The sequence below is a fragment of the Hypanus sabinus genome, chromosome 14 (assembly GCF_030144855.1).
Source record: "Hypanus sabinus isolate sHypSab1 chromosome 14, sHypSab1.hap1, whole genome shotgun sequence".
NCBI lineage: Eukaryota > Metazoa > Chordata > Chondrichthyes > Myliobatiformes > Dasyatidae > Hypanus > Hypanus sabinus.
The window spans coordinates 10,256,059-10,271,262 of NC_082719.1; the positions used below are offsets into that span (position 1 = coordinate 10,256,059).

General features: G+C 45.6%; 3 protein-coding genes across 3 annotated transcripts in view; 1 reads left to right on the forward strand and 2 right to left on the reverse strand.

The window, feature by feature from the left end:
- The window catches only part of LOC132404552 (uncharacterized), a 111,415-nt gene that overhangs the window by 62,294 nt on the left and 33,917 nt on the right, over positions 1-15,204 (forward strand). The window lies entirely within an intron of this gene.
- The window catches only part of LOC132404555 (myozenin-2-like), a 50,677-nt gene that overhangs the window by 548 nt on the left and 34,925 nt on the right, over positions 1-15,204 (reverse strand). The window lies entirely within an intron of this gene.
- Positions 3,459-4,514, reverse strand: LOC132404554 (uncharacterized protein K02A2.6-like). Its single transcript, XM_059988760.1, has one exon. It carries the CDS (start codon positions 4,512-4,514, stop codon positions 3,459-3,461), a length of 1,056 nt encoding a protein of 351 aa, XP_059844743.1.

Sequence of the window (15,204 nt, forward strand, 5' to 3'; positions counted from 1 at the left end):
CATCCTGAAATCATAAAAATGCCATTTTATTGTTGAGTCTTTCACAGACTGCCTGTGAGAAATATCACTTGAAAGCTGTAAGCTTGCCCCAAGTCTGAAAGCTGACTTTCACCTTTTCAGTCCTGATGTTTTCCAAAAGCACTCAGTGATCAGTAGATTCTAAAATATCATTTGAGAAATGTTTCAGATCCCAACTTTGCACTACAGTATTTTGTGGTTTTAATGAGTATTACATATTCAGATAAGTTATGAGCAATAAAGCTTTAGATGACCTAAGGTTTTTGGAAGATGGATAAAGGAACACTAGTGAAAACAACATTAGACTTATTAAGTCTGGAGGTTGCAAAGGCTTGAATAAAGGTTTCAGTGTTGTTTTAGCTGAAGCAGTGATGTTGCTAGGCAAGATTACTGAATTGGAAGTAATTCATCTTAATAATGGAGAGGATATGTGATGGAAGCTTGGCTCTGTGTCAGTTAGTACATTGTGGTTGGAAACAATTGCCTTCAACCTTGTCTAGTTTCAAGTATACAGTATTTTTAACTGGGACCCAAAAATGATGGTTTTGTTTTTCCCAGAGTTTAATGGAGGAAGTTGTGGCTCCATCATGACTGGCTATGCAACTTATTAACTTTGAAACAGGCTTGGTTGAGTAACAAAATCGTTGTCAGGGTACACGTGGTAAGCAGATAATGTCAATAAGGAATAATTCTTTTAGATTTCAAGAAACATATTCTGAAGTATTTTCAGAGAACTTTCTAGATCAATTTGTTTCCAGTCCAATAAGAAAGGAACATTACTGAGTTTTGTTCCAAGAAATGAAGTCAGATAATTGTCAGCATAGAAATACTTAGAAAGTGGTGACCAAGCTTTAGATTAGCAAAGAAAAGGAGAAATCCACAGTAACAAAAATATTTATGTGAAGAAGGCTAATTTGGGTGGGTTGGAAATAGATCTATCTGAGATAAATTGGAGTCAAAGACTTGTAAATAAAACTAATTGAATAATGGGTAGCATGCCAAGAGAAAACTACTTGTGTACATTGCCAAGAGTGGAAGACAGAAAACAAAGTCAAAACCTGTTAAACGATGAACCAAACAGAAAGAAATAAGATGCAGAAAGAGGGATTAATTCATTGATGTAAAATTAATGCTAGCTGAGAATATGTCTGATGTAGAAGAATAAGAGAGAAAGTGAAAAGGGAAATAAGAAAGAAAACAGACTGAAATGGCAACTAAAGAGAATTAAATTGTCTTCTGTAAGCCTATAAATAATATGAGTACTATGGGGTGTTGGGATGCAGAGTACAGAACATAAGTAGCTTGTAATTGTCTTTATCAGGGATGAAGATAGTAAAAGAAAGATACAGTAGTTAAGGTACTGGAGAGAACAATTTAATGAAGAAGAGGTAATAGAAGACCCTAAGGCATATAATCAGAATTAGGCCTTTCGACCCATTAAGTCTGCTCTGCCATTCCATCATGGCTGAGTTAAGATACCTCTCAAACCCATTCTCCTGACCTTCTCCCCATAATCTTTGATACCCTTACTAATTAAGAACCTATTAACCTCCACTTTAAATATACCCACTGACTGTAGCAATGAATTCCACAGATTCACCATCTTCTAGCTAAAGAAATTCCTTCTTATCTTTATTCTACTTCAATGTCCTTCTATTCTGAGACTGTGCCTTCTGGTTCTAGACCCCCCACTCTAGGAAACATCCTTTCCATGTCCACTCTATCTAGGACTTTCAATATTCGATAGGTTTTAAGGAGATCCCTTTCATTCACTATGCTCCAGCAAGTACAGTCCCAGAGCCATCAAACGCTCTTCATATGACAGCACTCATTCCCAGGATCATTCTCGTGAACCGTCTCTGGAACCTCTCCAATGCCAGCACATTTCTCTTAAATACGGGCCCAAAATTGCTCACAATACTACATGCTATTCTGCCTTATAAAGCCTCAGCATTACACACTTCCATCATCCATATCTGGGAAATAATGTGAAAAGAAGTCCCAACATAAAACCTTGCGGAACACTACCAGTCACCAGTAGGCAACCAGAAAAGGCCTCCTTGCCAGTGAGCAAATCTTCTATCCATGATAGAAACTCCGGTAATATCATGGGCTCTAATTTTGGTTACACTTGTAATACACCTGTTTTTAATTTTCTTCAGTCTAGTTTATCATGTGCTTCTAACTAATCCAAATCCTCATCCTTAATAATGGACTCCAACATCTGCCCAACCATTGAAGATAGGCTTATTGGTCTATAATATACTGACTTTTGCTTGCCTCCCTTCTTAAGGGGTGGAATGTCATTTGCAATTTTGCAGTCCTCTAGAACCATTCCAGCATCTAGTGATTCTTGGAAGTTCATTACGAATGGCTCTTCAGCTACCTCTTTCAGAACCCTGAGATGTATTCATCCATTCCAGGTGACTTATCTACCCTTCAGCTTCCCAATCACCTTCTCATTAGTAATGACAACTACACTCACCTCAGCCCCCTGACACTCTTATCAAGTAAGCTGGTCTGGATAGGTTGTGCTTATTGTTGGTCATGTCCAAATGTCTGTTTTGTGTTTTCTTCCTTCAGTAACTAATCTTTCTAGAATATTGATCTGAGTATGAATCAACAGAAGTTGTTTGGAAAGCCTAATATTTTAGAGTGTCTTTGAGAAGATTTCAGCTTTGCTTTAATAGGAACAAACAGCTATTAAAACTATTCATAGAGTATATAAGCTTCTAGTTTAAATTTTGCAGATGCTGGAAATCCAAGCAAAACAAATGAAATATTGGAGAAATACAGCATCTATAGAAAAGAGTACAGCTGACGTTTTGGCCACGATCCTTCTTTAATTAATTTCTTATAAGACTCTGTCTCATCACATGATTATTTAAACTATCATATTTGCATTTAAATTGATCCAATTAGTCAATGAAAGTATGTGATACTTTTCTCAGCTGTATCATTTGAAGATGGTTTCTATCAAATATATAAAAAAAAATTTATGGTTCATTGACAGATATTGATAATTTCATGTTGTAATGATCTGCAAGTATTGGTAACTACTGCATTGTGATAGAATTATTTCCAATGGTTGATACATAGCAAATGCTGAATAACATAGTTATTTCCCAAAAGACTTCCAAAGTTTAGCTCCCCACTGCAATGTTTTTATGGAGACAGTAGGTGATGCACCATCAATAACTCACACTGAGACGTAAGGCGAGATATCGGCTTTTATTGACTGGAAGAAGGAACCAGGAGTGAGTGTCTATCATACTATGACCTGGAGACTGAGGCCGAGCGTCAGGCCTCAGATCGCCTTTATACAGGGGCCTGTGGGAGGAGCCACAGGAGCAGTCAGCAGGGGGCGTGTCCAGACAGGCACATAGTTCACCACATTCACCCCCCCTTTGTTTGAAAGAGTCCCCATGTGGCGAAGTTTCTTACAAGTCAAGTCTATCAGGTGGTCGAATCTGTCGCTGCGATCTACGTAGCACCTTCTGTGATTGCACGGATGCCGGCGACATTGGTGATTGCACAGTGGACGGAGGTTGCGCTTGTTCCTGCCCACTAGGCGCCGGTGATCCCTCACGCATGTGCGAGGCGCCTGGTATAAATGCGTACGAAACGCCCGGTATACAAGTGTCGTGAGGAGTCTGTGTAGGGCCTGTTGAGTACGGTGTCACCTCTGGTGCAGGGTTCATAGTTACCGGAGAGCCTTCAGGGTAGTGGTCTGCTGCACCCGCGGGTGCCAGGTCGCGGATGGAGACCGTGTCCTCCCGCCCATCAGGTAAGACCACGTAAGCATACGGGGGGTTCGCATGGAGAAGGTGAACCCTCTCCACCAGCGGGGAGTATTTATTGCTCCTCACATGTTTCCGGAGCAGCACTGGCCCCGGGGACATCAGCCAAACTGGTAGGGTGGTCCCAGTGACAGACTTCCTGGGAAAAGAGAATAGGCGTTCGTGAGGGGTGGCATTGGTGGACGTACATAACAGAGAGCGGATAGAGTGCAGTGCCTCAGGGAGGACCTCCTGCCATCGAGAGACCGGCAACCCTTTTGACTTAAGGGCTAAAAGTGTGGCCTTCCACACTGTGGCATTCTCCCGCTCCACCTGGCCATTACCCCGGGGATTATAACTCGTGGTCCGACTGGTAGCAATGCCCCTAGCTAGCAAGTACTGGCGCAGCTCCTCACTCATAAAGGAGGACCCTCTATCGCTGTGGATATAGCAGGGATACCCGAACAGAGTGAAGAGCTGGCGCAGGGCTTTTATGACGGACGTGGCAGTGGTGTCGGGGCAGGGGATGGCAAAGGGGAACCATGAGTACTCGTCGATAACACTGAGAAAATAGACATTGCGGTCAGTGGAGGGAAGGGGGCCCTTAAAGTCAATACTCAGTCGTTCAAAAGGGCGGGTGGCCGTGACAAGTTGTGCCGTGTCAGGACGGTAAAAGTGCGGTTTGCACTCAGCGCAAATTTGGCAGTCCCTGGTCATCGTCCTGATGTCCTCCAGGGAGTATGGCAGGTTCCGAGCTTTCACAAAATGGTAAAATCGGGTGACCCCTGGATGGCAAAGTTGTGCATGAAGGGTGTACAGCTGGTCGAGCTGTGTGCTAGCACATGTTCCCCGGGATAGGGCATCAGGGGGCTCATTGAGTCTGCCAGGCCGGTACAGGATATCATAGGTGTAGGTGGAGAGTTCTATTCTCCACTGCAAAATCTTATCATTTTTGATCTTGCCCCGCTATTGGTTGCTGAACAGGAACGCAACTGAGCGCTGGTCGGTCAGCAAGGTGAACCTTTTGCCAGCAAGATAGTGCCTCCAGTGCCTAACAGCCTCCACTATGGCCTGGGCTTCTTTCTCCACCGCGGAGTGCCGAATTTCGGAGCCTTGGAGGGTGCGAGAAAAGAATGCTACTGGTCTGGCTTCCTGATTGAGGGTAGCAGCCAGAGCAAAATCGGAGGCATCACACTCCACTTGGAAGGGAGTGGTCTCGTCCACGGCATGCATCGTAGCTTTGGCAATGTCCGCTTTAATGCAGCTGAAGGCCGCGCGGGCCTCAGCAGAGAGGGGAAACGAGGTAGACCTGACCAGGGGGCGTGCCTTGTCTGCGTAATGGGGGACCCATTGGGCGTAATAGGAAAAAAACCCAGGCACCGTCTGAGGGCCTTGAGAGTGGTGGGAAGAGGGAGTTCTAACAGGGGGCGCATACATTCGGGATCAGGGCCAATAACCCCGTTTTCCACGACATACCCAAGTATAGCAAGGCGGGTGGTTCCAAACACACACTTGTCCCTGTTATAAGTAAGGTTCAGAGCTGCGGCCACTTGGAGAAATCGTTGGAGGTTGGCGTCGTGATCTGGCCTGTCGTGACCACAGATGGTGATGTTATCCAGATAGGGAAATGTGGCCTGCAGTTGGTACTGGTCCACCATCCGGTCCATTTCCCTCTGGAAGACAGAGACACCATTCGTGACACCGAAAGGGACGCGCAGGAAGTGATAGAGCCTGCCGCCCGCCTCGAAGGCGGTGTAGGGGCGGTCCTCTGGGCAGATGGGGAGCTGGTGATAAGCGGATTTCAGATCTATTGTCGAGTACACCTTGTACTGAGCAATCTGGTTGACCATATCCGTGATGCGGGGTAGGGGGTACGCGTCAAGCTGCGTGAACCTATTGATGGTTTGACTATAGTCCACCACCATCCTATTTTTCTGCCTAGTCCGAACAACAACCACCTGGGCCCTCCAAGGGCTTGAGCTTGGCTCAATGATCCCCTCCCTGAGCAGCCGCTGCACCTCCGACTGAATGAAGGCCCTGTCCCCCGCGCTGTACCTCCTGCTTTTAGTTGCCACAGGCTTACAGTCAGGGGTCAGGTTGACGAACAGCGGTGGGGGAGGGACCTTGAGAGTGGAGAGGCTGCAAGTGGTGTCGGTAGCGCAGCTGTTGGCCTGGTTCTGGATGGGATGTGTGTGTCCGTGTGTGTGTGTGGTCAGTAGCGGGGTATGTGAAGAAGTCCCACAAAACTGAGGATTCCTGAAAGTGAGTGGTGGGAGGGGTCCGTCGTATACCATAGTCACACTTTCGAGATGGCTCTGGAAGTCCAGCCCCAATAGCACAGGTGCTCACAGATTAGGCATGACCAGTAGCTCAAAGTTCCGATATTCTGTGCCTTGCACCACCAATGTTGCTACACAACCCGCCCGGATGTCTGCGGACTGCGACCCAGAGGCCAAATGGAACCTCCGACTGACCGGCCGCGTTGCGAGTCCGCAGCGTTGCACTGTGTCTGGGTGAATAAAACTCCCAGTGCTGCCCGTGTCAAACAGGCAGCTAGTCCTGTGCCCCTCCACCTGGATGTCCATCATGGACCTTGCAAGCTGGTGTGGGGCGCTTTGGTCGAGAGTTACAGTGGCCAGAGTTGAGTCGCTGTCGGGGTACCTGGTCAGCATCCGAGGGTCGGGGGCGGGGCGTGCTGACGCCGACAAAGATGGCCGCTCACATCCGGGGTACCCGGTAAGCATCTGAGGGTCGGGGGCGGGGCGTGCTGACGTCGACAAAGATGGCCGCCCACATCCAGGGTACCCGGTAAGCATCGGAGGGTCGGGGGCAGGGCGTGCTGACGTCGACAAAGATGGCCGCCCACATCCGGGCATGCAAGATGGCGGCCCCCACGTTTCACCCGCAGCGCTGCACTCCGCTCGAGGTTGAGACTTACGGACCTTGGCGAAGTGGCCCCGCTTTCCGCAGCTGGAGCAGGTCGCTTCTCACGCTGGACAGCGTTGTCGAGGGTGTTTTTTATGGCCGCAGAAATAACACACGGGCTTCTGACGGGCCACAGCCGTGGTCAGGGTTGGGGAGCTCGTGGAATCGCGACTGGCAACGGCGTTGGCGAATTTGCTCCCGGGAGCCGGCGGTGGCGGGGTCTGAGGTGTCCACGGAACCGACGGGGAATCACGTGACTGGACAGCGTCAGCATTATGCAAAGCAGCTTCTAGAGCGTTGGCCGTCTCTATCGCCGAGCGTAAGGTAAGGTCAGCATTTTCCAGCAGCCACTGGCGCATGTACACTGACCTCAGTCCCGTCACAAAGGCGTCTCGCACCAACTGCTCCGCATGCTGTTCTGCCGTGAGCGTCTTGCAGTCTCAAGCTCGGACGAGTGTCTGTAGTGCTCGGAGAAACTCAGCGCACGATTCGCCAGGCCGCTGTTGCCGGGTAGCTAAACGATGTCTTGCGTAGACGGTGTTCACCGGCCGCAGGTACTGTCTTTTGAGGGTATCCAGTGCCCCTTCGTAGGTCGGCAGGTCCCGGATAATGGAGTAAACTTTGGGGGTGACCCTCGAGAGTAGGATTCTGTGCATAACGGCGGGTTCAGTTGCATGAACCTCCTCCAAGTACGATTGGAAGCATGCAAGCCAGTGTTCAAAAGCGAGAGCTGCGTCAGGGTCTTGAGGGTCCAAATCCAACCTTTCCGGACACAAAACGGTTTCCATGTTTTAAAACTTCCAGTCAATAAAATGGATGCACCATCAATAACTCACACTGAGACGTAAGGCGAGATATCGGCTTTTATTGACTGGAAGAAGGAACCAGGAGTGAGTGTCCATCATACTATGACCTGGAGACTGAGGCCGAGCCTCAGGCCTCAGATCGCCTTTATACAGGGGCCTGTGGGAGGAGCCACAGGAGCAGTCAGCAGGGGGCGTGTCCAGACAGGCACATAGTTCACCACAGTAGGTAAAGAGAATTTTTAGCTTTTAATGCATGAAGCTAATACTATTCAACCCAGTGAACAAAACAACATAATTTTGAAGTTGACCTCTTGTGGACAGGGCCAACAGCTATGCAAAAACTGGGGTCATTTTTAGGTTGTTAGTCACCAGGGTGTGTCATGTAGTTTATTTTTCTACAAGCCACCCAACCACCGCCCATGTCGAACATACTTTCTGTACAGTGTGTTTGTCTGGTGAGATGTTAACCTCTAAATCAGATTTCAATAAAGACAGTTACAAATTTGCCTGTGAACAAGTGAGAACTTAAGATTAATCTTAGTATTACATATCAAGTAGTTAGTAATCCAGATGTGCTGATAGAAAAACTAAACTGGAACAATGGTTACTTTTCCAAAATAATAATGACTAGACTTATACCATATAGCTCTTAGGCATAAATTTTTAAAAAAACACTTGACAGCTTGTTTGCTTTTATGTTATCAGTTGGTTGATAAGAAACGTATTCTTGGGATAAAACAAACTGAAGAACTGTTCAGCAACATTGGTGGAAGCAGAGGGATAGTTGATGTTTCAGCACTGAAAGTGAACAGGAGACAGAGCCATTGTGAAGCAGTGAGGGGAAGGAGCTAGCAGGCAATAGGTGGAACCAGGTGAGATGGGCAGATGGGGGCAGGTGGGGGAGGGGAGCTGGAGATAGAGACAAGAGGCTAGAAGGCGATATGTGTAGATGACAAAGGTCTGAAGGTTCTAGAATCATGAGTAAGGAAGGGCCCAGAGAAAGGAGGATCACTGTCAGGTGGAACCATCTGGAAACCAAATGGCTTCTTGTGTGGGTAATGTGCAAATAGCACAAGATGGAGGATAGGAAAGAAACTGGCCAAAGGGGAGTAGGGATGGGGAGAAGCATTTGGAAAAAGGGGGTGAAAGAAGCTGAGTGAACCAGAAGGGAAATAAAGGAGCATACAAAGCCCAGATTATATGAAATTGGAAAATTAAGTGTTTGATTGCATGAACAAACAAAATATGAGGTGCTGCTCTTCTAGCTTCTGTTTGGCCTCACTCTGGCAGTTGAGAAGGCTGAGGAGGGACGAGTCCATATTGAATATGAAGAGAAGTTAAAATAACCATATGACCTTGGAGCTCAAGATGGCCATTGTGGACAAAGCACCAATACTTGGTAAAGGAGTTAGCCAGTCTACACTTGGTCTCTCCAAGGATGTCAGTGCAGCAAATGCAATATTTGGAGAAGCTTGATGTAAATCTTACCTGACCTGGAAGGACTGCTTTAGTCCCTACTAAGCAAGGAGGTGTAAGGACAGTTGCTGTATCTCTTACCGTTGCAAAGGAGAGCAGGGAGGAGTGGGTGGAGACGATAAGCTCACCAGAGAATCATAGAGTGGTCCCTGTGAGAAACAGAAAGGGGTGGGGAGGAAGTGCGACTGATAGTGGGATCGTGTTGCACCTGACAGAAATGACAAGGAATAATATGCTAGAAGCAAAGGCTATTGGGTTGAAAAGCAAGGATGAAGAGAAACCCAGCTTCCTTCTCTCTTGGGAAGGCAGGGTAAGATCAGAAATGCAGGAAATAGAGGAGATATGGAGAAGACTCCATCAACCACAATAAAGGAAAATGTAGGAGGAGTGGTGCTAGAGTAGGTGTGGAACAAGGGCAGTTCCATGTCGACAGTGAAAAGGCTGGGGTAGCTATGCAAGTGTTCATGCTACAGCTTTCATTTGCAGAAAGCAGAAGGATTAAAAATAGAAGTCCAAACTTTTCTCTGCCACATCGACATCTGCTGTGGTGCTACATCTTGCTCTCATGCAAAACTTGTCAATTTTATCAACTCCACTGCAAACTACCACCTTACACCTCAACTTCACTTGGACTAATTCTGATACGCCCCTCCCCTTTCTGGATCTCTGCGCCTCCATTCAAGAGACAACCTACTTACATTTAATATAAAACTTTTGACTCCAACAGCTACCAAGACTGCTTATTTTCCCACCCTGTTTATTGCAAAGACGCCATTTCTTTCTCTTTGTTTCTCCACCCCTGCTTTATCTGTTCTTGTGATGAAGCTTCCTGTTCCAAAACTTCTGAAATGTCCTCCATTTTCTGAAAAAGTGGTTGATACATTTCCTCTCCTGCACTTCTGCATTCATATGGCCTCCCCCAGGCAGAGCAGAGATAAAGATCCATTTGTCCTACCTTTCAGCCCAACAGCCTCCACACCCAGCACATCATTCTTTGACATTTTCTCAGGCTGCAACCCAACCTCGACTTCAGACACATATTCTCCCCATTCTCTGGCACTTTCTCCTACAACCATAGGAGATGCAACACCAGCCCCTACACCTCCTTCCTCATCACCATAAGGGGATATAAGCACCTTTTGCATTCAGAGCTTGCAATGCAGCATCTACATCAGCAAGAACTGAACTAAGATTCGGTAAGTGCTCTGCCAAGTTATGGCTCTTGGTCCAAAATGACTATCTTGAACTAGTGGTTGCTTGCCATTTCAACTCTTCTTCCCATTCTCACACCGACATGTCTGTTTTTGACCTTCTTCATGCCAGGTGAGACCAAATGTAAAAATTAATTCATATTCTCTCTGGGTAGTCTGGAACTCAGTGGTATAAACTTTGAGTTTTCTCCATCCAGGCTCATCACCCCACTTCTTTCCAAACCCTTACCAGCTTACACCCTTAACCCAAGGTGTATTTTATGCCCTCCTCTATCTGATCATCATCTCTCCTGTAGTGGTTTCACTTTTCACCTTCCAGCTTTGCTCCCCTTTCTTGTCTCCTCATCACCTTCTGCCACTGTTTCTACTTCACCCTATGTTCCCACTTGCCCATCATGCCCCTCCACACACAGTTCTGCCCTTCATCTGCCAGCCCTGCATCACCTACCCCCCTTCTGTATATGCCAGCTACCTTTACGATATGTTCTCAGTCTTGATGCAGGATCCTGACCCAAAATGCCAACTATCCCTCTTTCTTCTCAGATGCTGCCTAATCTCTCCAGCTTTCATTTACAGCTCTGGAATTCCAGCATCTCGAATCTGTTCGGTCTCCAAGAAAACCACTTTTGCCTGTGCAAAAATCCTCTGCAGCTAAACAATGGTCTCAGAAAAGAAATACCACATGTCATTAAGCTTGTGTCTTTCCTACTAATTTCAACTTCATTGCCCCTCATGCCCTCTCACTTCCCTCCATCTTGATAGTGTGGATAGTTTTTTCCCAGGGCTGTAATGTCTAACACAAGAGGGCACAGTTTTAAGGTGCTTGGAAGTAGGTACAGAGGAAATGTCAGCGGTAAGTTTTTAACGTAGAGAGTGGTGAGTGCATGGAATGGGCTGCCGGCAACAGTGGTGGAGGCAGATACAATAGGGTCTTTTAAGAGACTCCTGGATAGGTACAGGAGCTTAGAAAAATAGAGGGCTATGGGTAACCCTAGGTAATTTCTAAGGTAAGGACATGTTCGGCACAGCTTTGTGGGCCAAAGGACCTGTATTGTGCTGTAGGTTTCCTATGTTTTTCTCTATGTTTTTTTTTTCTTAGCCATTGTATCACATGGAAACAGACTGCTCACAAATCTGGCCTTCAAGAAAAAACTCCTGTCCACATGTTCCCTTCATCACAAAGACTTGCACTGCACATCCACAAGCTGCTCAGCTTCAATCTAGTGATGTGACTTTGTTCAGTCATCATTATGTGCTGTGACGCATGACGTGGACAATCATGGTCTTCCATCTGAAGCTCTTCGTATTCCTTTCTCTATCCATGATCATGATTGTTCTTGGCAAATTTTTCTACAGAAGTGGTTTACCATTCCATTCTTGTGGGCAGTGTCTTTACAAGACTGGTGACCCCAGCCATTATCAATATTCTTCAGTGTTGCGTAACCAGGTCTTGTGATCTGCACCAGCTGCTCATATGACGACCCACCGCCTGCCCCCATGGCTTCTCGCAACCCTGATTGGGGCTTATGCAGGTGTTACACCTTGCCTGAGGTTGACCTGCGGGCTAGTGAAGGGAAGGAGCACCTTGCAGCTCCTCTGGTAGAGATGTACATCCACCCCAGCACCTTCTCTGAGCAGTAGGTACACTTTAAAATAGATCTTTACCCAGCTCTGCCTTGTGAACCCTCCCACTGTTTGTTTTTTGCCTGACTGACTCACGTTAATCCTCTAGCATTCAACATCCATCTGCCAGCTTGATCGCACACCAGAGTGACTATCAATCTGCTGACTTGACTCATGTTTTATCTACGATCACTAAACAGGTGCCGATTACCATTTCCCCCAAACACCACCTAACTGTTAAATAGACTTTTTCACCGTAAGACATAGGGGCAGAATTAGGCCATTCAGCCCGTCAAGTCTGCTCTGCCATTTGATCATGGCTGATTTATTATCCCTGTCAACCCCATTCTCCTGCCTTCTCCCTGTAACTTTTGGCACCCTAACTAATCAAGAATCTATCAAGCTCTACCTTAAATATACTCAATGACTAACTTCCACAGTCACCTATGGTAATGATTTTCACAGATTCTCCCTCTCTGAGTTCCTCCTCATCTCTGTTCTGTATTCTGAGGCTGTGTTTTCTGGTCCTAGACTTCCCCGCTATTGGACATATCCTCTTAATGTGCACTCTATTTAGGCCCTTCAATATTCAAAAGATTTCAATGAGATCCCACCCCTCCCCCACCTCATTCTTCTAAACTCCAGCAAGTACAGGCCCAGGGCCATCAAAATATCATCACACGTTTATCTTTTCAATCCCGACATCTGCTGAACATTAGTCACTGGACCAAGTACCTCACTAACAATCATGCCTGCTGTTTTCTGATTCTACCCCTCCTATCCACTGCATGCTTTTTGCATCACTGAATCTCCACCCCACTCCAGAGTTCATTCACCTGTGATCCCATGTCTTTAACCTTACCATTGCTAAATTTGAAGGCAAATAGCAGTTCAGCAGTGCATGATTCTGTGTGTGTTTTGCTCCCCTGAGTTTCCCAGTGGCACATCCACAAACAAAATATTCATAGCCTGTGTCTTCACAATTGCCAACAAGTGATTGTTTACATTAGTTATCCCTGATCTTACCTGAACCCAGCTGCTGCTAAAACCTTCATTCTAGTTGCTGATCTGACCTTTCCAATGCTCTACTGATCAGATCCTGTTTGCTACCCTTCATCAAAGCACATCAGAAATCCCTGAACACTTTTTTGATAACCTCATGGTAGTAAAAGATTTGAAATATAAATTTTCATATTTATAGTTACGCTTCTTCAAAGCCTTGTCCTTCCCATCTCAAAAATGACTGACTGTCCCACACTTCCTTTCGTTTTTTACCTCTTAAGCATTTGTTAAAACACCTGGCAACAAAACCTGGAGAAGACAAAAATGGGAATTTTAGCAAGAATATGTGTAAAAATATGAAAATCACAATTTAAGACCATTAGACATTGGAGCAGAATTAGGCCATCTTTCCCTCTTAACCCTGTTCTTCCCATAACATTTCACACCCCGATTTATCAATAACCTATCAAACTCTGCCTTTAAAACACTCAATGACCTGGCCTCTGCAGACAGCTGTGCCAACGAATTCCACAGATTCACCACCCTATAGCTAAAGAAATTCCTCCTCAACTCTGTTCTAAAGAGATGGCCTTGTACTCTGAGGCTGTGCCCTCTTGTCCTAGATACCTCTACCATTCGAAACATCCACTCTATCTAGGCCTTTCAACATTTGAAAGGTTTTAATGAGGTTTTCCCATTCTTCTAAATTCCAGTGAGTAGAGGCACAGAATCACCAAACACTCCTCATATGATTAGACTTTTGTTCTGGAACCATTTTTGTAAGCCTCCTTTGAACCCTCTCCAATGTCAACATGTCCTTCCTTAGATAAGAGGCCCAAAACTGCTCACAGTACTCCTAGTGAGGCCTCACCAATATCTTTACACCAATGTAAAGCCTCAGCATTACATCCTTGTTTTTATATTCTAGTCCTTTCGAAATGAATACTAACATTGCATTTGCCTTCCTCACCACAGACTCAACCTGCAAGTTAACCTTTACAGAATCCTGCGCAAGGACTCCCAAGTCCCTTGAACCTCGGATTTTTGAATTTTCTCCCAGTTTAGAAAATAGTCTCTATCTTTATTCCTTCTGCTGATGTACATGACCATTCACTTCCTGACACTGTATTCCCCCACCACTTCTTTGCCCATTCTCCTAATCTGTCTAAGTCTTACTGCAGACCCCCACTTCCTCAACACTACTTGCCCTCCACCTATTGTCTGCAAATTTGATCACAGTGCCATTAATTCCATGAATGATTTCTGTCCTAATCATTGATATAATGTAAAAAGAAGCAGTCCCAATACTGACCCTACAGAACACCATCAGTCACTGCAGCCAATCAGAAAAGACTCCCTTTATTCTCACTCTGTATATCCTGCTAATCGGCCGATGCTCTGTCCTTGCTCTGTCTTTGGCCTATTTTATCACATGCTTCCAAGTACCTCAAAACTTCATCCTTAACAATTGACTCTAACATCTTCCCAACTACCGAGGCTAACTGGCCTATAATTTACTTTCTTCTGCCTCCCTCCCTTCTTGAAGAATGGAATGATATTTGCAATTTTCCAGTCCTCCAAAACCTTGCCAGAATCTAGTGATTCTTGAAAGATCTCTTCAGCTACCTCTTTCAGAACCCTAGGGTGTAGTCCATCTGTTTCAGGTGACATATCTATCTTCAAACCTTTGAGCTTCCAAAGCCCCTTTCTGCATAACAATAGCAACTGTAGTTACTTCTGTTCCCTCATACGCTCGGACATACTACTAGTGTCTTTCACAGTGAAGACTGATGCAAATACTTATTCAGTTCATCTGCCATTTCCTTGTCCTCCATTACTACCTCTCCAGTGTCATTTTCTAGTGACCCAATATCTGTTCTCACCTCTCTTGTATTCTTTATGTAATGGAAACATTTTTGGCATTCTGATGGTGGTTGCTGCCCATGTGGCAATTACCAACTTCGAATTGAGGTCACCACCCCGATCGTTACCCGGTCCAACACATTCAATATTTTTTGGTACGTTTAGCCAAAAAGTTAATTTTTTCTGAAGTTGACTTAGCTAGGGACTACAATCCTGTGTGCTTGGAGGACATTTCCAAAAGAACCCCCGTTCAGCCTCTGAGTTTTTGTGCATTCTGCTTGGGCTGAAAAATGCAGCATGGACTTTCCAATGGTTGATGGACTGTATTAAAAGATTTAGAGTTTCTTTTTGTTTACCTAGATGACATACTTGTCGCCAATGCATCCAAATCTGAACACGTTTCTCATTTCCACACACTTTTCGAGCACGTAAGCCACCACAGGCTAATTATTAATTCTGCTAAATGCCAGACAACATTTGAGCTGTCAACATTGACTTTTT

What these genes read in the sequence shown, in the direction of transcription:
- LOC132404554 (XM_059988760.1), bottom strand. Translation starts at nt 4,514, where the DNA reads ATGACCAGGGACTGCCAAATTTGCGCTGAGTGCAAACCGCACTTTTAC.